The sequence below is a fragment of the Lineus longissimus genome, chromosome 4, assembly GCF_910592395.1.
Source record: "Lineus longissimus chromosome 4, tnLinLong1.2, whole genome shotgun sequence".
Lineage (NCBI taxonomy): Eukaryota > Metazoa > Nemertea > Pilidiophora > Heteronemertea > Lineidae > Lineus > Lineus longissimus.
Genome location: NC_088311.1, coordinates 18,944,574 through 18,966,130, shown reverse-complemented (window position 1 = coordinate 18,966,130; position 21,557 = coordinate 18,944,574). Strand labels below are relative to the sequence as shown.

The 21,557-nt window shown below is 40.2% G+C and overlaps 3 protein-coding genes across 4 annotated transcripts; 1 reads left to right on the top strand and 2 right to left on the bottom strand.

The window, feature by feature from the left end:
• The first annotated feature begins 83 nt into the window (after nucleotides 1–83).
• Nucleotides 84–3,430, top strand: LOC135486499 (neurocalcin homolog). Its single transcript, XM_064769319.1, has 3 exons — nucleotides 84–308; nucleotides 1,108–1,491; nucleotides 2,148–3,430. The coding sequence occupies exons 2-3, from the start codon at nucleotides 1,114–1,116 to the stop codon at nucleotides 2,331–2,333; spliced, it is 564 nt and encodes a 187-aa protein (XP_064625389.1). The 5' UTR covers nucleotides 84–308; nucleotides 1,108–1,113; the 3' UTR covers nucleotides 2,334–3,430.
• A 108-nt stretch (nucleotides 3,431–3,538) lies between these two features.
• On the bottom strand, nucleotides 3,539–8,309 carry LOC135486816 (uncharacterized). Its single transcript, XM_064769917.1, has 5 exons — nucleotides 8,182–8,309; nucleotides 6,103–6,169; nucleotides 5,016–5,081; nucleotides 4,403–4,614; nucleotides 3,539–3,796 (listed from the first exon to the last, which is right to left on the bottom strand). The coding sequence occupies exons 1-5, from the start codon at nucleotides 8,290–8,292 to the stop codon at nucleotides 3,539–3,541; spliced, it is 714 nt and encodes a 237-aa protein (XP_064625987.1). The 5' UTR covers nucleotides 8,293–8,309.
• Nucleotides 8,310–10,970: 2,661 nt separating this feature from the next.
• LOC135487133 (uncharacterized) lies at nucleotides 10,971–17,596 on the bottom strand. Of its 2 annotated transcripts, XM_064770532.1 has the most exons (6): nucleotides 17,440–17,596; nucleotides 15,361–15,427; nucleotides 14,281–14,346; nucleotides 13,862–13,879; nucleotides 13,638–13,821; nucleotides 10,971–13,064 (listed from the first exon to the last, which is right to left on the bottom strand). In XM_064770532.1, exons 1-6 carry the CDS (start codon nucleotides 17,548–17,550, stop codon nucleotides 13,061–13,063), a joined length of 450 nt encoding a protein of 149 aa, XP_064626602.1. In that variant the 5' UTR covers nucleotides 17,551–17,596; the 3' UTR covers nucleotides 10,971–13,060. The 2 variants fall into 2 exon arrangements, with proteins under 2 accessions (XP_064626602.1, XP_064626601.1); XM_064770531.1 differs by having other exon boundaries at nucleotides 13,638–13,879.
• Nucleotides 17,597–21,557: the final 3,961 nt, after the last annotated feature.

The window sequence follows — 21,557 nt, the reverse complement described above, 5'->3', positions numbered from 1 at the left end:
ACAGTTCCGATACGCGTGAATGGTTCTTTTATTCCCGTTCCGAATGCAAATGCGATGCCTCAAGTATTTCTAGCGAATTCGCGCTACATTCAGTGCAGTGTGTGCACGACTTGTGCATTGAAATGTCAAATTACACCATCTGACAGAGCACGACATTTGAGGCAGTTTCGGAATATTTAGAAGTTTACTTGGTCTAGTGTTTGAATATCTTGTTCGTGGATGTGATGTGATAGCCATACACTACAAGCAAGGACAGCTCGCGGTTGTGAAGTTTAACGAAGAAAAATCATATTCAGAACTTGAAACAAGTGCGTATTTGATTGACGAAGAGTAATAGTATAGATACCCACAGTAGGCCTATAATCATTCTGCAAATCCTGTTAGTGTAAACTACTTATATGTGCTGTAGTGCTTTAAATTGTATTAGGACTAGTGTGCCACCGCAATTCTTGCTATGTCGCTAGATCTGTTGCGAGCAGCAGACCGAACAGATACACCCCGTATAATGGCGTGAATCTAAAAAAAGCCATTGATTAGAGTTCAACCATTTGGATATAAGTAGGCCCCATATATATTTTAGAAATTTGGTAATCGTATTGCCTTTCTAACTTGACTTGGGAGATATTGAAAAATCAAATGCACTTCCAGGCATCTATCCTAAAGTAATAAGAAACATAAATATATCAACCAATGAGGAGAGAATTCTGCTGTCCTACGTTTATACAGGGTGGCCAAGAAAACCAGAAGACTATGCTGCTCCACCCGATGCACCACCTCATACCAGTGGATGGCGAAAATCGTTCTAGAAGACAAATGAGGCAAAGATATTTCGATTCGGTCCAGTACAACATTGTTAAGCAAGGTCTGGAGTAATTTTGCTGTAGTTCCTATTCAGTTCTTCTTTTGGCTCCTTCCGACTTCACAGATATATCTCTGGCGCTAAAACTACAAAATCGAATCGAGATATCTGGGTCTAATTTTTCATGTTTTTCCAATACATGTGTTAGAAAGTTTGGCACAAGTGCTTTGCGTCTTAGGGCGATGGAAATGCTTGCCAGTTATTTTGGGCCACCCGATATATGCATGCTTTTACATTATTACCTTTAGCTGACCATGGGGAAGGCGCCGTCAAAGCTGACGTCTGATCTTGTCGAGGATCTCATGGAACAGACGTCGTTCACGGAAGACGAGCTACAGAACTGGTACAAGGGATTCATCAAAGACTGCCCCAATGGAGCCCTGACCAAGGCCGACTTCAAGCGGGTCTACGTCAACTTCTTCCCCTACGGCGACGCCTCGGAATTTGCCGACCACGCCTTCCGGGCATTTGACACCGATGGGGATGGAACTATCAGTTTTAGGGAGTTCATGTGCGCGCTCAGCGTCACCTCGCGTGGAAAGTTGGAGCAAAAGTTGAAGTGGGCCTTCAATATGTATGACATTGACCAGAATGGCTATATCGAAAGAGATGAGATGGTTGCGATTGTTTCGGTGAGCAAAAAATGTGCAGTGATGTCGAACGAATGATGTTTTATATATTCAACCTTTTTCAACTGAGCGAATGCGAACAATACATATGCACTTCAAATCATGGCGGTTGATTATGAAAAGGAAATCAAAACAGTCTTCATTATCGCAATGCATGGGGTGGGGATTCCGGGGAATGATTTTTAATCACAGAATGATTCAGTTGTGCTTATTAAGTTAATAGTATTAAGTTAATAGTTTACAATGGCGATCCTAAGTACTAGATTTGTTGCTACCCGTCTCGCTAGTGGGCTATCCAACTGGTCAGTTTTAGGCAGGTGCTAGATGGGCTAGGTTCAGTTACATGAAATCGCCGAAAGGTGTCCCTGCTATCGCACAGGTCATTGGCACTTTTCGCGCTTTAACGTGGAACGCTTTTATCACTAGGTCAAACCAGACTATCTCAGTTCCCTCACTGTGCATATTCAACTAAAGACCATCGATTGGGACACCTTGCTCCTCCCGACAGTCCCTCGTAAATAGGCCGGCCGGTTACTCTTTTACATTATATATTTCATCATTCACACTTCTACAGGGGAGGGCGTGGCGATGTCAATAACCTTGGGGGCCGGGGTCATGATGACGATCCATTGGAAATGACCATCTTCTTTCCATTCCAGTCTATATATCGCATGGTAGGAACTGCTCAGGCGATGGCCAAAGATGAAGCGACACCAGAAAAGCGAGTGGACAAAATGTTCCGTCAAATGGATAAGAACAACGACGGCAAACTTACATTGGCTGAATTCATAGAGGGCGCTAAGAACGATCCGGACATTTTGAAAATACTGGACGCCAAACTTTAGCCTGTTCTTTTCACAACAAAGCCTTCAGCAGGCTGTCGATCACCACAGAAGGACGCACTATAGGTGACACAAAAGATCATTATTAGCTTCATTCAGGATACTATCTCTTTCATGTAAGGTAAAGCGGTACAATTATACCCCCAGCACAACTATATCTCCTTACAGTGTGGAAAACAGCTTGTGGTAGACATCCATGCGCACAGAGGCTTTTTAAAGCCTCTGTACTGGAAATACAACTGTAATAGACAACCTGCGAAAATAACTTTCGGCCATTTTGAAAAGGCTTTTCCGCAGGCAACGTTTTTTTACCATGGCATAAAAGAAACAAAAGACAAGCTTATTCAAGCAATGCACTTGAAGTTGTCCATGTTGTTCCGTTGAACATTAGACGAAGATACGATTTGATCTCACGTGGCTTTTGGCCGTTTATTCGCCATAAATATGTCACAACACATTCTCTGCATAAAGCGGGTTTTTCCCAAAAGCGATGAGGGGAGCCACCTGGCATTACACATTAGAACTAAACGAAAAGTTGTCCTCAAGACTGTCTCTAGACGGAACACATGTCTTCTAATGTTTATGATATTTTGAATGCATTTGGTGATGATTTGATTCAAAACATGACTTTTATGTCATGGTAAAGTTACACTGCCTGTGTAAGGCCTTTTCAAAATGGCCGAAATTTATTTTCGCAGGTATCATATCAATATCAATGTATCATAGCGCACAGTCTATTCAACATGTACAACTACTGAACATGTTACTTATATCAACTAAACTTGTATTATATACATGTAACCATGCACATCAGGTGGAGGCCCGTAAAAAAGAAAGAGTGAAATTTGCTAATTTAGTGATCACTCTTTGAGACAACCGAAGAGCGAAATTTGGATTAGATATCTTCGGCCCGTGATTATAAATATTTGCAATGATTAACCAAGGAAGTTTGATAGTACCTCCATGGATTAACGTACATGTAGAACATGCAGGTGTGCAGAATGTAAACAATATTTTAAATATTAGTAAATTTCACTCTTATGTGCATTCCGCTCTTTCAGAATGATCGAACACTTAATTAATACATCTTTAAGAGCGAATTTCACTCTTTCTTTTTTTAGAAAGTATACTATGCAGCTGAGTCCTCACTCTATCGCGCTGCTTTCGAGTTACATTTGTAACAGGCCGATAGTCAATGAACGCTTGGACTATTTTGTGCAAACAACACATGTCATCTCGAAGCCGTGGACGTACGGAGGGCATGGCAGAGAGCCACACGCACCCTGTGCGTGGTACATCATTCCTCCGTTATCATTCCTGGAGCCATTTTCACCCCCAGCTTCTGGTGCGTCATCCACGCACGCGTAGCTGTAGGAAGCCTTGTGTTGGTAATGTCCCGTCATCAGGTAGCCCCAGTACTCCTTCTGCCAGTTACTTGGGCATGACTTTGTTCCTGGAATCATCACCTGAAAGAGGAGCAGAAAAAAGGAGAAAGCTTTACTTCATAGCCAAGGCCATACTGAACTTCCAGCGGTATTGCCCCCAAGTTACCTCCGCCCCTATGAGACGCGCGTAGTCTGTAAAGCTTAGCAATTTCAATACATTGAGGGTCAAGATGAGCCAAGGCCGGAGGGGACGATTGACTTGGGATATTTACATTGAGAGCAATTTCAAGTGTCACTTGTGATATTTTGGCGCCACGCCCTGAGAACCTTGGTGAAACATGCATGGGCCGTTCATTAAAATGTTATGTTTGAGGAAGTTTGTGGCACAGAGGAAAGCGACCGCATTGCGCTCGGAAGGTCGTGGTTTCGTGACTGGCTCATATCTCTTGGTATAATCAAAACTGGCCTGAAATAACACAGTGCAGTGAGTAGACACGGAGAGGTAATGATTATGTATGCAAAATATACCTTTATCCTGATACATTTACTAATACATAGTTACCAATAGTAAACGCTTTTACGTTTTGCTGTTACTGCTAGTATTTTCTGTCTTTATATCAACACTACCCACAACGCTGGAAGAGGTTATATAAATACCATGCTAGAGCGAACCCTATTCCTGCATACTGCACATCGGATATCGGAATCATGGAGCCCATTCGGATCAGCGTTAGCAGTGCTAAAGAAGTTCGTGCCGGATACTTGGAGTTCGATTCCGTACAGCCATGCCTGATCGGTTTCCCATGCAGCCGTCTTCGAGGCGTATTCTGGTTTGTCGGATACACAGATATACTCGGCAGAGCCACCTACATGGGTATAGTGCTGAGCCCCTCCATAACCTGGTGGAAAAAGGGAAGATTCAAGAGGAGGCCGACTCATTTGACAACAACATTGTGAACTTTTACAAAAGCTAACAGCGACTGTAACAGCCTCAAATGCGCATGTGTTCATGTGTACATGTAGTGTGGTCTGTGCTGTGAGGCCGCTACTCATTGCCCACAATTCAGAATTCTTTTTTCCTGAAAGGTTTTGTGGACAAAGTATCGCTTCTGTTGACTGCATGGAGCGCATGTAGGGAATCTAAGTTGGCCCCAACGTTGAAACCCAGCTAAAATTTGTTTTAAAACTAGGCACGGGTTGGGGGTAGCCATGTACACGGGACCAACATAGCATCAATGACCAACATGCATGTTCACATGAACATGTAAAACTTCTAGTTGTAAATGTCTGTCATAATTACCTGCATACACAAGTTCTGCATCAGCAGGACAAACTGTACGACCCCAGCGAATGTATGTAGCGCCACCTGAACGATAAGATAAGATATTGATGACAGATTTAGTTTGCGATGTCATCTAGTCCGAAAACGGAACTTCAAAAATGGAAAACTGATCAGGATGTTTGCAATATTAAGTGCCAAGAGAAATTGCCATGGTTGATTATAATCAGCCCATCGTGCCAGGATTTTTTCGTGACAGGCTGCTGGAGCTATTCGGGGGTAGAGTTGCGTGATTGGGACACGCGATAGAGTTCCCACCTCGTTCACCTGACCTGACACCTCTGGATTTCGTTCTCTTGGGATATGTTAAATCTCTGGTGTATGTTCCATCGTTCGCCGGGAATCTGCAAATGCTTAGACAACGTATGGAAGAGCTTTTAAGAAATCTACCAAGGGACATGATAATACGTGCCATGGCGGACATGAACAGGAGAGTTGAGGTCTGCATTCGAGTGGAAGGCCATCACATTGAAGAACGTATCTGAGACACCAGCTGAGAAATCAGGACATTGGACATATGTGATGATACTCAATACAATATGTACAATGATACCGGGAAATGGATGTATATGTGCATGTTGTACACGTGTTGTTAAGTTTTAATTAAGTTTAGCTGAGTGTCAGCTGAGTCAGCAACGGAAAAGTCGAATTGTGCCATACTTCCGCACATGATGTTAAATTTGCAAATAAAGTTTATTTTATTCCGTTACGATTATCCTTTTTTCAGTGTGCGCAATAATCCTTTTAAAATCAAAATTGTGCTGGTCGTATGGTATGGCCCATTCAAAAGAGCTTCTGACTTTTTTTCACAACCATGGCCCTGGAATTAAAACTACTGAACCGAATCGGGGGTTCTTGGTGTCATTTTCCTTCCAACAAAATTCCCTATCCATACATGTCAATAGTATGTAGGCCATCCTATCTTCTATAATAATACCATAATACCGGACTCATTATGATATCTTAACAAGAGTGCAGTATATAATCAATCTGACTATACTATCACTAATTAAAAAAAAAACCCGAAAGCATTGGATCGGTTACCTACCAGCTGCAGTTTGACCAGAGGATCCGGCACTACGTTTCACCCGAACACTTCCCTCTTCTTCAAGTTGCTTAAATGATTCAGTAAAGAAACGTAGTAGACTTTGAGTTGGTCATTCTAAAGTAATTTGGTAATGTCCGTATTCAGCGATTGGGCTGTACAGTCGAGTCGTTCACTGGGAAGGACTTCGCCAAAAGATACATGTCCAGATGTTTTAAAAGAAGGAGAAAACAGGGCCATTTTAAAAGAATTTTGCCCAAGTTTTCCTTTTATAAAGCGGTCCTGGCACGACGCCGACCTGGCCCAGTGACGACTTCAATGGCATGTAAAAAAAACCACAGGGAACTTTCTACACCAGGCAGTGGTTGAATGCCTGTTTTAGATTGGTTAAAAGGATACATCTTAAGTGCTAGTGAATGGTGATGTTATTTATGGTATAAATACAAGGTTGAGTACTGTGTCAACGTCTGGTGACGTCGAAACCTTTCGGATCATTAATATTCCGCGTCTTTCAACTCATTACCAGCTATGGCAGGCCTAGCACACTCTGTTTTGAATAGAGGGAGACGCCATCATTCCTATTGTTTGAGATTGGACAGGTGTGAATTAATCTGGCAATTAGCCTCCTGTGCATTGTTGCATGCAAACACTAAAATGTTTGGTTTTTGCTAATTAAGGGGCAAATAAATCAGCCAAAAGTTTTGAAAGCTTCACAAATGATTGTCGCAAGGAAGTACTTTATGATAGTTTGCGAAATTTTGATTAATTCTAGGTGGAAAGTAATATTTTTCGCATATTTGTTGGGCAAAAAATTGAAAATCCTCCAATTTTCAGCACCCCTATGGACACTATGAATTTTTCTCCAATAAAGCTGAAATCTTGGGAATATAATCCTAAGAGTTATATCAACCACGTCTGAAGTCGGGAGTTTGTATCAAATGTATAGTTTCGGAGCTAGCGCAGCTAGAAAAGCCCCCAAAACCCAATTTCTCAGGAATTTACACTACGGGCTACGAGTGAAGCATTACAGATTTACCAAAATTTTCAACCTATAGATGGACCCATCGAATTTTCATCCAAATCACTCCAAATTTTGCAAGTAAATACCTAGACATATATAGAATTGTGTCAGAAGTCGGGAGTTGGGATTATTTTAACACCCTGCCCAAAAAGCCAACTTTATTGATATTTCCTATGCATTTTCCATTAGGCTCGTTCGTTCGTTCGTGAATTCCTCCCGCTAGAATCGAGAAACCCTTATAAAAGGTCGTTGTATTTACAGTCTCTGGCGATATATAGTCTGTGGCATATTAAGTTGCATAGCGAGTTGGCCCTGTCAGTGTTTGATTTTAATGAAATTATAGGAGTATTTCGAATTCAGCTTGTATTTCGAATTGAGCTTGCCAGGACCAATTAAGCAGGTGCACTAATTGGCTTGATTGGCTAGGCCCGCAATAGCTGGTAAACAAAGCTTCCCATGCCACTTCATAAGCGTTTCGGGACAGGTTTTCTTAATTAGGGCGGGGTCGTTCAACATTGTTGACATTTTCACGGAATTTACTGACATTTGCCTTCAGACGAAACATACAGCACATTATAAACAAATTACACGTATTCGTTAGTGGAGAGCTTGGCACGATACCGAGGCGCAAAACGAAGATAGACCGTTGATCGGCATTTTTGATTTTCTGAAAAGCGTACGCGTACACGTACATTAAAAACATCCCTCCTTGCGAACGGTTTGTACGCTCGTGAAAATATCCGAAATGTTGAACCACGCCTGAATCAGCACTGTTGTCGGCATGTACAACTGCAGTCTGGCGACACATGTATCAACAGCTACATTTACAGTTTTATAATCGTTATTGTTTGACAGGTTTTAAGCGAAAAAGAACCCAGGAAAATACGACAAATGTGAACCTAAAATTGTATCGCAGTGCGGCAGCAAGCATAATTCCTGATACCAGAAACATGCAGCTAGCTAATCAACAGACACAGTCATGGATTTCGCCAAGTTTCACGAGAAGACTTCTCCAATATATTTGCTTTGACATGTTTGCAGTAATGAATAATCGATCTTACCTTTATCCTGCTTTCATATCTCGTTTGCAGAACAGCTACCCAGCAACAGAGGCCTAGAAAGGCGCCCACCACCACATAGGTTTTCAGTTGATCCCGTTTAAAGACGACCATCTTGACGAGAACTTTGATTTCAAATAGGCCAGCTGAGATATCGCGATCTAACCAGGCCCAGTTTAAAAATTCCGATGACTTCCTTGTCTCATAAACCACATCCTGACATAACCAGTGATTTTCAATATACTCCGCCTCGATATTTTGTATACGAGGTAGGAGTATCAAAGACCTGATCTCAAGATGCATAAACCAGGGCCTGAATTGACGCCTTTAAATTGGCTTGTCATGGTTGTAGTTAAACAGGTATAAGCATCATAGTAACAACACATCGGCAGAATAACAATCTCAGCGACAGACTGTTGTTTAAAATCTGAAAATTAGGATAAGTATTTCTCAAATAACACCCAAAATGGTCAACAAATCTTGCAAATAAATTAGGGCATCACATAGGTATTCATTACATAAACACGGAATAACAGAAATTCTTGATATCATCTCTATTCTTTCAAATAAACTTAACTGTTGCTCTACCGTAAACTGTCAGTCTTACTCAGAATTGATTTTTTTTTGTATTGTACATAAAACTTCACTTAAACCACCGATTTCAAGGAAAACACAATATTGCTTAATGTAAACTGTTCAATTATCGAATCACACAGCATCAGTATAAAACAAAAGATAAGAAAGATCCAAAGTGTTGGTCATGGGTGTTTTTAAAGAAACTGAAATATTTAAATCATTCGCATTCCTTTCAATTAGGAGCCTTAATTAACCTGGGAATTTACACTCTGTTTTCATTTTTAATTCATTTGAGGGGGGGGTGGTATTGTGTTATATTCCTTTGATATAATTGTTTCTGTTTTCCTTTTTATCTCATCTGAGAGTGGCTGGGTGGATGCGGCATTGTGTTATATTCCTTTGATATAATTGTTTTTGTTTCCTTTTTATCTCATCTGAGAGTGGGTGGGTGAATGCGGCATTGTGTTATATTCCTTTGATATAATTGTTTTTGTTTTCCTTTTTATCTCATCTGAGAGTGGCTGGGTGGATGCGGCATTGTGTTATATTCCTTTGATATAATTGTTTTTGTTTTCCTTTTTATCTCATCTGAGAGTGGGTGGGTGAATGCGGCATTGTGTTATATTCCTTTGATATAATTGTTTTTGTTTTCCTTTTTATCTCATCTGAGAGTGGCTGGGTGAATGCGGCATTGTGTTATATTCCTTTGATATAATTGTTTTTGTTTTCCTTTTTATCTCATCTGAGAGTGGCTGGGTGAATGCGGCATTGTGTTATATTCCTTTGATATAATTGTTTTTGTTTTCCTTTTTATCTCATCTGAGAGTGGGTGGGTGAATGCGGCATTGTGTTATATTCCTTTGATATAATTGTTTCTGTTTTCCTTTTTATCTCATCTGAGAGTGGGTGGGTGAATGCGGCATGGTGTTATATTCCTTTGATATAATTATTTCTGTTTTCCTTTTTATCTCATCTGAGAGTGGGTGGGTGAATGCGGCATTGTGTTATATTCCTTTGATATAATTATTTCTGTTTTCCTTTTTATCTCATGTGAGAGTGGGTGGGTGAATGCGGCATTGTGTTATATTCCTTTGATATAACTGTTTCTGTTTTCCTTTTTATCTCATCTGAGAGTGGCTGGGTGAATGCGGCATTGTGTTATATTCCTTTGATATAATAGTTTCTGTTTTCCTTTTTATCTCATCTGAGAGTGGTTGGGTGAATACGGCATTGTGTTATATTCCTTTGATATAACTGTTTCTGTTTTCCTTTTTATCTCATCTGAGAGTATGGATGATCTAATCTATATTTGGAGTTTGATATACACGTAATTGTTTCAGTAAGCTTCTCCAGGTCGTCATTTCTAGACAGCCCTTAATGTGTGAGATTAATCTCCCTGTTTTCCGAACAGGATAACCGGTCCATTACGTAACCCCATACACTGATCCAAGTTAGGCTACAAAGAACTGTCAGTTTTGGCATGACACGTAACTGCATGGTGCATGTCGTGCAGCACTGCATGTACTCTTCATGTTCCTAAAACTTTTAAAGGCCTCCAAACTGACTAAAATTCTTCCAACTTTTGTTTGCACAGACTAGCAATTGAAAAGTCAAAAAGATATTTAATGACTTACTGTTGTGAGCAAATAAATTTTATATTCAGTAAGAGTATACCAGTATATCAAATCAACACCCCTTAAAGTATTTGAGCTGTTTGACCATGGGCAAGTGGATGTGAACAATTTGTCAGATATTCCATTTCTGTCGATTGGAATTTTGATAAAATGAAATACAGAGCTTGGGAGGTCCTCGTTCAGACAGTCTTGTGGCTAAACAAATACACTTCTTGAAATCGATAATTACAATGTAAAAAAGATAAGAGCAACTTTTTACATCTGGTATATAGCACCTGAAATATCGTTTGTCGTGATCAATCACGACAAATGACACTTTTGATGCTAGATGTGAAATTATCTGACTAATTTACGGCAAGTAGAGATAAGTCTGCACTTGGTGACCCTGATACACTTGTTTCCCGATAATTGTATCGTCAGGACTGGTTTGAAATCACCTCACCCTCCAAGCATCAGGTTTGACAATCTCCTTTGAGACGATTCCTCATCTACGCCTTCCGAATGTGCGTGCATTCGGCACAAAAGTCAACAGAAATAAACAAAAGAACGGCGACGTTTACTTGCTATACAAGCCAGGGCGTATTTGCTTTATTTGATTACAACAGTATCACTGTTAATAATGTTCACGAAGGACGACACTTACATGCTATATTCGCAAGATATTACAGTTAAAAAGAAATGATGATGTTCAAAGATGAGAATAAAAGCTATTCAAGCTGGATTATTAGATAATGTTTTGGAATAAGATTACACGCGCTACAAGCTATTGTCAGTTTGTTTCGTTCAATCATTAAGATAATGTTCAAGAACGATGAGATTATACGCTATACAAGCTGTTGGCGGTTTGTTGCATTAGATTACTTGATGATGTCCAAGAACGATGAAATTACACGCTATACAAGCTATTGGCGGTTTGTTTCATTCGATTGTTAGATAGTGTTCAAGAACGATGAGATTACACGCAAGAGATTACACGCTATACAAGCTATTGGCGGTTTGTTGCATTAGATTATTAGATGATGATCAAGAACGATGAGATTACAAGCTATACAAGCTATTGACGGTTTGTTTCATTAGATTATTAGATCATGATCAAGAACGATGAGATTACACGCTATACAAGCTATTGGCAGTTACGCATTAGGTTTATATTAGATAATGTTCAAGAACGATGAGATTACACGTTATTCAAGCTATTGGTGGTTTGTCAGTTCCGTTTGATTTTAGGTGATGATCAAAAACAACAAGATTACTCGCTATATCAATCTGATTCTCATATTTTTATACTCCTTTAAATCAACAGTGTGAATATAGTTTGAAATCGATGAGAGGTTAAAACCTTGGTGGTCCAAAGATGACGCTATTAGCCAGGGCTGTTTTTTTCTGCTTCATGAATACTTACAGGTCAAGAATGATATGATTATTGACATGCAGGCTATTGCCAGTTCCTTTTATATCTTTACCTAGTATTTTTCAAGGACATTGAGATTCATACGCTATGTCAGCTATGGTTACATACACTTTATAAAACCTTTGCCGGTTTTGTTTTATATGACTCTTCATTACCGTTTAATTGCCCTTGTCGGTTTAGGCTTAACGATCCCATGGAAGCTTTTTCGTGGGGGTCGATGATATCAAGATTAGCCCTGATAACACATTGATATGACAGTAGAATAATGAAAATATTAGCTGAGGCGAGAGCGGGGTTTTTAAGGAGACAACAGACCGTGCATTCGGCTAGGTCTGAATTCTCTAAACTGTGTGGTATTTGGCAAAAACGTAATATTTGCCTTGTACTGTTTCCTAAATTATTCAAATCATTTTAAATCACTTGATCTAATGAGATACACCTAAGTAAGTAGAGTTGCAACCTATCGCTCAGTCAGCGTTCTATTTGCGATTCATTGCAACTACTTTATGTATTTGCTGATTAGCGAGAGACACGGGGATTTCTTGTTTCTATTCTCATTTAAACACTTGCGATTTGTTGTAACCCATTAATGAATACTGTAGCTGCGATAATGAATCGCTTAACGTGTGATGGCTTTGTCTTGTAATAATGACAGAAATGTGAACTGCAACTCGATTCATTGATTGCAACTGACTGCAAGAGTGCAACATATAATGAGTGTATCATGTTCATAACAGGTGGCAGTTTATGCGTTTTGTATTGAAACTAGCAGGAATTTTCTGGATGCAGGATTTTCACATTTAGGCATATTTTACTTAAAATCTAGGAGGTGGTGACCTACTATAATTTCTGTTTCTGAATAGCTCGATCCAATCAGAAAGACATATCAAAAGCTCCGTCCTCAACTTAAACCTATAATTCGAGGAGCACGAATTTCGTCGTTAATAGAAAACGTTTTAAAAGCAAATGGTGGTGTCGTCTCAAGCCGATTGAACGCTTGGAATTCTCTATTTTGTGCAAACAACACATGTCATCTCGAAGCCTTGGACGTACGGAGGGCATGGCAAAGAGCCACACGAACCCTGTGCGTGGTACATCAGTCCTCCGTCATCATTCCTGGCGCCATTTTCACCCCCAGCTTCTGGTGCGTCATCCACGCATGCGTAGCTGTAGGCAGCCTTGTGTTTGTAATGTCCCGTCATCAGGTAGCCCCAGTACTCCTTCTGCCAGTTACCTGGGCATGACTTTGTTCCTGGAATCATCACCTGAAAGAGGAGCAGAAAAAGGAGAAAGCTTTACTTCATAGCCAAGGCCATACTGAACTTCCAGCGGTATTGCCCCCAAGTTACCTCCGCCCCTATGAGACGCGCGTAGTCTGTAAACCTTAGCAATTTCAATACATTGAGGGTCAAGATGAGCCAAGGCCGGAGGGGACGATTGACTTGGGATATTTACATTGAGAGCAATTTCAAGTGTCACTTGTGATATTTTGACGCCACGCCCTGAGAACCTTGGTGAAACATGCATGGGCTGTTCATTAAAATGTTATGTTTGAGGAGGTTTGTGGCACAGAGGATAAGCGACCGCATTGCGCTCGGAAGGTCGTGGTTTCGTGACTGGCTCATATCTCTCGGTATAATCAAAACTGGCCTGAAATAACACAGTGCAGTGAGTAGACACGGAGAGGTAATGATTATGTATGCAAAATATACCTTTATCCTGATACATTTACTACATAGTTACCAATAGTAAACGCTTTTACGTTTTGCTTTTACTGCTAGTATTTTCTGTCTTTATATCAACACTACCCACAACGCTGGAAGAGGTTATATAAATACCATGCTAGAGCGAACCCTATTCCTGCATACTGCACATCGGATATCGGAATCATGGAGCCCATTCGGATCAGCGTTAGCAGTGCTAAAGAAGTTCGTGCCGGATACTTGGAGTTCGATTCCGTACAGCCATGCCCGATCGGTTTCCCCTGCAGCCGTCTTCGAGGCGTATTCTGGTTTGTCGGATACACAGATATACTCGGCAGAGCCACCTACATGGGTATAGTGCTGAGCCCCTCCATAACCTGGTGGAAAAAGGAAAGATTCAAGAGGAGGCCGACGTATTTGACAACAACATTGTGAACTTTTACAAAAGCTAACAGCGACTGTAACAGCCTCAAATGCGCATGTGTTCATGTGTACATGTAGTGTGGTCTGTGCTGTGAGGCCGCTACTCATTGCCCACAATTCAGAATTCTTTTTTCCTGAAAGGTTTTGTGGACTAAGTATCGCTTCTGTTGACTGCATGGAGCGCATGTAGGGAATCTAAGTTGGCCCCAACGTTGAAACCCAGCTAAAATTTGTTTTAAAACTAGGCACGGGTTGGGGGTAGCCATGTACACAGGACCAACATAGCATCAATGACCAACATGCATGTTCACATGAACATGTAAAACTTCCAGTTGTAAATGTCTGTCATAATTACCTGCATACACAAGTTCTGCATCAGCAGGACAAACTGTACGACCCCAGCGAATGTATGTAGCGCCACCTGAACGATAAGATAAGATATTGATGACAGATTTAGTTTGCGATGTCATCTAGTCCGAAAACGGAACTTCAAAAATGGAAAACTGATCAGGATGTTTGCAATATTAAGTGCCAAGAGAAATTGCCATGGTTGATTATAATCAGCCCATCGTGCCAGGATTTTTTCGTGACAGGCTGCTGGAGCTATTCGGGGGTAGAGTTGCGTGATTGGGACACGCGATAGAGTTCCCACCTCGTTCACCTGACCTGACACCTCTGGATTTCGTTCTCTTGGGATATGTTAAATCTCTGGTGTATGTTCCATCGTTCGCCGGGAATCTGCAAATGCTTAGACAACGTATGGAAGAGCTTTTAAGAAATCTACCAAGGGACATGATAATACGTGCCATGGCGGACATGAACAGGAGAGTTGAGGTCTGCATTCGAGTGGAAGGCCATCACATTGAAGAACGTATCTGAGACACCAGCTGAGAAATCAGGACATTGGACATATGTGATGATACTCAATACAATATGTACAATGATACCGGGAAATGGATGTATATGTGCATGTTGTACACGTGTTGTTAAGTTTTAATTAAGTTTAGCTGAGTGTCAGCTGAGTCAGCAACGGAAAAGCCGAATTGTGCCATACTTCCGCACATGATGTTAAATTTGCAAATAAAGTTTATTTTATTCCGTTACGATTATCCTTTTTTCAGTGTGCGCAATAATCCTTTTAAAATCAAAATTGTGCTGGTCGTATACCATTTAAAAGAGCTTCTGACTTTTTTTCACAACCATGGCCCTGGAATTAAAACTACTGAACCGAATCGGGGGTTCTTGGTGTCATTTTCCTTCCAACAAAATTCCCTATCCATACATGTCAATAGTATGTAGGCCATCCTATCTTCTATAATAATACCATTATACCGGACTCATTATGATATCTCAACAAGAGTGCAGTATATGATCAATCTGACTATACTATCACTAATTAAAAAAAAAAACCGAAAGCATTGGATCGGTTACCTACCAGCTGCATTTTGACCAGAGGATCCGGCACTACGTTTCACCCGAACACTTCCCTCTTCTTCGAGTTGCTTAAATGATTCAGTAAAGAAACGTAGTAGACTTTGAGTTGGTCATTCAGAAGTAATTTGGTAACGGCCGTATTCAGCGATTGGGCTGTACAGTCGAGTCGTTCACTGGGAAGGACTTCGCCAAAAGATACCTGTCCAGATGTTTTAAAAGAAGGAGAAAACAGGGCCAATTTAAAAGAATTTTGCCCAAGTTTTCTTTTTATAAAGCAGTCCTGGCACGACGCAGACCTGGCCCAGTGACGACTTCAATGGCATGTAAAAAAACCCACAGGGAACTTTCTACACCAGGCAGTGGTTGAATGCCTGTTTTAGATTGGTTAAAACGATACATCTTAAATGCTAGTGAATGGTGATGTTATTTATGGTATAAATACAAGGTTGAGTACTGTGTCAACGTCTGGTGACGTCAAAACCTTTCGGATCATTAATATTCCGCGTCTTTCAACTCATTACCAGCTATGGCAGGCCTAGCACACTCTGTTTTGAATAGAGGGAGACGCCATCATTCCTATTGTTTGAGATTGGACAGGTGTGAATTAATCTGGCAATTAGCCTCCTGTGCATTGTTGCATGCAAACACTAAAATGTTTGGTTTTTGCTAATTAAGGGGCAAATAAATCAGCCAAAAGTTTTGAAAGCTTCACAAATGATTGTCGCAAGGAAGTACTTTATGATAGTTTGCGAAATTATGATTAATTCTAGGTGGAAAGTAATATTTTTCGCATATTTGTTGGGCAAAAAATTGAAAATCCTCCAATTTTCAGCACCCCTATGGACACTATGAATTTTTCTCCAATAAAGCTGAAATCTTGGGAATATAATCCTAAGAGTTATATCAACCACGTCTGAAGTCGGGAGTTTGTATCAAATGTATAGTTTCGGAGCTAGCGCAGCTAGAAAAGCCCCCAAAACCCAATTTCTCAGGAATTTACACTACGGGCTACGAGTGAAGCATTACAGATTTACCAAAATTTTCAACCTATAGATGGACCCATCGAATTTTCATCCAAATCACTCCAAATTTTGCAAGTAAATACCTAGACATATATAGAATTGTGTCAGAAGTCGGGAGTTGGGATTATTTTAACACCCCGCCCAAAAAGCCAACTTTATTGATATTTCCTATGCATTTTCCATTAGGCTCGTTCGTTCGTTCGTGAATTCCTCCCGCTAGAATCGAGAAACCCTTATAAAAGGTCGTTGTATTTACAGTCTCTGGCGATATATAGTCTGTGGCATATTAAGTTGCATAGCGAGTTGGCCCTGTCAGTGTTTGATTTTAATGAAATTATAGGAGTATTTCGAATTGAGCTTGTATTTCGAATTGAGCTTGCCAGGACCAATTAAGCAGGTGCACTAATTGGCTTGATTGGCTAGGCCCGCAATAGCTGGTAAACAAAGCTTCCCATGCCACTTCATAAGCGTTTCGGGACAGGTTTTCTTAATTAGGGCGGGGTCGTTCAACATTGTTGACATTTTCACGGAATTTACCGACATTTGCCTTCAGACGAAACATACAGTACATTATAAATAAATTACACGTATTCGATAGTGGAGAGCTTGGCACGATACCGAGGCACAAAACGAAGATAGACCGTTGATCGGCATTTTTGATTTTCTGAAAAGCGTACGCGTACACGTACATTAAAAACATCCCTCCTTGCGAACGGTTTGTACGCTCGTGAAAATATCCGAAATGTTGAACCACGCCTGAATCAGCACTGTTGTCGGCATGTACAACTGCAGTCTGGCGACACATGTATCAACAGCTACATTTACAGTTTTATAATCGTTATTGTTTGACAGGTTTTAAGCGAAAAAGAACCCAGGAAAATACGACAAATGTGAACCTAAAATTGTATCGCAGTGCGGCAGCAAGCATAATTCCTGATACCAGAAACATGCAGCTAGCTAATCAACAGACACAGTCATGGATTTCGCCAAGTTTCACGAGAAGACTTCTCCAATATATTTGCTTTGACATGTTTGAAGTAATGAATAATCGATCTTACCTTTATCCTGCTTTCATATCTCGTTTGCAGAACAGCTACCCAGCAACAGAGGCCTAGAAAGGCGCCCACCACCACATAGGTTTTCAGTTGATCCCGTTTAAAGACGACCATCTTGACGAGAACTTTGATTTCAAATAGGCCAGCTGAGATATCGTGATCTAACCAGGCCCAGTTTAAAAATTCCGATGACTTCCTTGTCTCATAAACCACATCCTGACATAACCAGTGATTTTCAATATACTCCGCCTCGATATTTTGTATACGAGGTAGGAGTATCAAAGACCTGATCTCAAGATGCATAAACCAGGGCCTGAATTGACGCCTTTAAATTGGCTTGTCATGGTTGTAGTTAAACAGGTATAAGCATCATAGTAACAACACATCGGCAGAATAACAATCTCAGCGACAGACTGTTGTTTAAAATCTGAAAATTAGGATAAGTATTTCTCAAATAACACACAAAATGGTCAACAAATCTTGCAAATAAATTAGGGCATCACATACAGTTGAGGTCAGAAGTTTACATACACCTGGGTCGAGAACATTCAACTCAAATTTTCAAAAGGTTTAATTGTACTTACAAAAACGATTTTGATGTGATAATATACCTCAGAGGTCTACTTTATTTTCTTACTGCATTCGTTTATTTCAGTTTCTTTATTTCAGAATTATTTGACATAGTTTGATATCTCTATTAAAGCCAGTGGGTCAAAAGTTTACATACACCAAGTGAAACTCTAAAAACACAACCTTGAATCATCAAGAAATTGAAATATAGGGCCTCACAGATGATTTCACAGGCCATTGGCCACTACAGAAATTATGTAATAACCCAAGCATTCTATAGGGGCTATATAAAAAGGCATTTCTATAGTGTATAGCCCATTTCAGTGTTCACAAGCATAGAGACAAGATGGGTAGATCCAAAGAGCACAGCCAAGACCTTAGAAGACGTGTGGTTGATCTTCACAAGGCAGGGTCCTCACTAGGCCACATTGCTAGGCAGTTGAATCTACCCAGGTCTTCCGTTCAGACAATCGTCAAGAAGTACAGGGACCTCGGGACCACATTAACCAAGCCATGGAGCGGAAGAAAACGGAAACTGACCCCCAAAGATGAACAGACCGTGGTGCGCAAGGTGAAGATCAACCCCAGGTCAACAAAAAAGCAAATTTGCAAACATCTGCAGGATGCAGGAGTGAGTGTCTCAGGATCCACAGTGAAGCGCATTCTTCATCGAGCTGGACTGAAGGGATATCGCCCCAGGAAGAAGCCACTGCTTAAAGATCGGCACCGAAAAGCAAGACAGGAGTTTGCAAAGAAACATCAATACAAACCGACAGCATTTTGGAGGAATGTTATGTGGTCTGATGAGAAGAAAATGGAGCTGTTTGGTCATAACGACCAGCGGTAAATATGGCGTGAACAGGGTGAAGCCTTCAACCCTAAAAACACCGTCCCAACCGTAAAGCATGGTGGTGGCAGCATCATGCTTTGGGGTTGCTTTGCTGCATCAGGAATGGGAAGACTCCAGAAAATAAATGGTATCATGAAAAAAGAACACTACATCCAGATTCTTGATGACAATGTCAAGGCCTCTGCCCAAATGTTGAAGCTTGGTCGGGGTTGGAGTTTTCAGCAAGACAATGATCCCAAGCATACGGCGAAAGTAGTCACCAAATGGTTTAAGGACAACAAGGTGAAGGTTTTAGAGTGGCCTTCACAAAGCCCAGATTTAAATCCAATCGAAAATCTTTGGACTGAACTTAAGAAGCGGGTCAGAGCAAGGAAGCCAACAAATGTGACTGAATTACATAACTTCTGCCAGGAGGAATGGCCCAAAATTCCCCAAGAGTATTGTAAGAAACTTGTAGATGGCTATCCCAAACGTCTGAGTCAGGTGATTGCTGTAAAAGGCAATGCTACCAAGTATTGAAGTATTACTGTATGTAAACTTTTGACCCACTGGCTTTAATAGAGATATCAAACTATGTCAAATAATTCTGAAATAAAGAAACAGAAATAAACGAATGCAGTAAGAAAATAAAGTAGACCTTTGAGGTATATTATCACATCAAAATCGTTTTTGTAAGTACAATGAAACCTTTTGAAAATTTGAGTTGAATGTTTTCGACCCAGGTGTATGTAAACTTCTGACCTCAACTGTAGGTATTCATTACATAAACACGGAATAACAGAAATTCTTGATATCATCTCTATTCTTTCAAATAAACTTAACTGTTGCTCTACCGTAAACTGTCAGTCTTACTCAGAATTGATTTTTTTTGTATTGTACATAAAACTTCACTTAAACCACCGATTTCAAGGAAAACACAATATTGCTTAATGTAAACTGTTCAATTATCGAATCACACAGCATCAGTATAGAACAAAAGATAAGAAAGATCCAAAGTGTTGGTCATGGGTGTTTTTAAAGAAACTAAAATATTTAAATCATTCGCATTCCTTTCAATTAGGAGCCTTAATTAACCTGGGAATTTACACTCTGTTTTCATTTTTAATTTTCATTTGAGGGGGGGGGTATTGTGTTATATTCCTTTGATATAATTGTTTCTGTTTTCCTTTTTATCTCATCTGAGAGTGGGTGGGTGGATGCGGCATTGTGTTATATTCCTTTGATATAATTGTTTTTGTTTTCCTTTTTATCTCATCTGAGAGTGGCTGGGTGGATGCGGCATTGTGTTATATTCCTTTGATATAATTGTTTTTGTTTTCCTTTTTATCTCATCTGAGAGTGGGTGGGTGAATGCGGCATTGTGTTATATTCCTTTGATATAATTGTTTTTGTTTTCTTTTTTATCTCATCTGAGAGTGGGTGGGTGAATGCGGCATTGTGTTATATTCCTTTGATATAATTGTTTTTGTTTTCCTTTTTATCTCATCTGAGAGTGGGTGGGTGAATGCGGCATTGTGTTATATTCCTTTGATATAATTATTTCTGTTTTCCTTTTTATCTCATCTGAGAGTGGCTGGGTGAATGCGGCATTGTGTTATATTCCTTTGATATAATTGTTTCTGTTTTCCTTTTTATCTCATCTGAGAGTGGGTGGGTGAATACGGCATTGTGTTATATTCCTTTGATATAACTGTTTCTGTTTTCCTTTTTATCTCATCTGAGAGTGGGTGGGTGGATGCGGCATTGTGTTATATTCCTTTGCAAGTATGGATGATCTAATCTATATTTGGAGTTTGATATACACGTAATTGTTTCAGTAAGCTTCTCCAGGTCGTCATTTCTAGACAGCCCTTAATGTGTGAGATTAATCTCCCTGTTTTCCGAACAGGATAACCGGTCCATTACGTAACCCCATACACTGATCCAAGTTAGGCTACTAAGAACTGTCAGTTTTGGCATGACACGTAACTGCATGGTGCATGTCGTGCAGCACTGCATGTACTCTTCATGTTCCTAAAACTTTTAAAGGCCTCCAAACTGACTAAAATTCTTCCAACTTTTGTTTGCACAGACTAGCAATTGAAAAGTCAAAAAGATATTTAATGACTTACTGTTGTGAGCAAATAAGTTTTATATTCAGTAAGAGTACACCAGTATATCAAATCAACAGCCCTTAAAGTATTTGAGCTGTTTGACCATGGGCAAGTGGATGTGAACAATTTGTCAGATATTCCATTTCCATCGATTGGAATTTTAATAAAATGAAATACAGAGCTTGGGAGGTCCTCGTTCAGACAGTCTTGTGGCTAAACAAATACACTTCTTGAAATCGATAATTACAATGTAAAAAAGATAAGAGCAACTTTTTACATCTGGTATATAGCACCTGAAATATCGTTTGTCGTGATCAATCACGACAAATGACACTTTAGATGCTAGATGTGAAATTATCTGACTAATTTACGGCAAGTAGAGATAAGTCTGCACTTGGTGACCCTGATACACTTCCTTCCCGACAATTGTATCGTCAGGACTGGTTTGAAATCACATCACCCTCCAAGCATCAAGGTTGACATTCTCCTTTGAGACGATTCCTCATCTACGCCTTCCGAATGTGCGCGCATTCGGCACAAGAGTCAACAGCAATAAACAAAAGAACGGCGACGTTTACTTGCTATACAAGCCACTAGGGCTTATTTGC

Bases quoted from the DNA above. Each gene is read 5' to 3' on its own strand.
- LOC135487133 (XM_064770531.1), bottom strand. From the start codon at position 17,550: ATGGTCGTCTTTAAACGGGATCAACTGAAAACCTATGTGGTGGTGGGC. The intron at 14,347-15,360 runs GTAGGTAACCGA...CTTATCGTTCAG, and splicing joins CTCTGGTCAAAATGCAGCTG to GTGGCGCTACATACATTCGC. The intron at 13,880-14,280 runs GTAATTATGACA...TTTTTCCACCAG, and splicing joins TGCAGAACTTGTGTATGCAG to GTTATGGAGGGGCTCAGCAC.
- LOC135486499 (XM_064769319.1), top strand. From the start codon at position 1,114: ATGGGGAAGGCGCCGTCAAAGCTGACGTCTGATCTTGTCGAGGATCTC. The intron at 1,492-2,147 runs GTGAGCAAAAAA...TTTCCATTCCAG, and splicing joins AGATGGTTGCGATTGTTTCG to TCTATATATCGCATGGTAGG.
- LOC135486816 (XM_064769917.1), bottom strand. From the start codon at position 8,292: ATGGTCGTCTTTAAACGGGATCAACTGAAAACCTATGTGGTGGTGGGC. The intron at 6,170-8,181 runs GTAAGATCGATT...GAATCATTTAAG, and splicing joins GATATGAAAGCAGGATAAAG to CAACTTGAAGAAGAGGGAAG. The intron at 5,082-6,102 runs GTAGGTAACCGA...CTTATCGTTCAG, and splicing joins CTCTGGTCAAACTGCAGCTG to GTGGCGCTACATACATTCGC.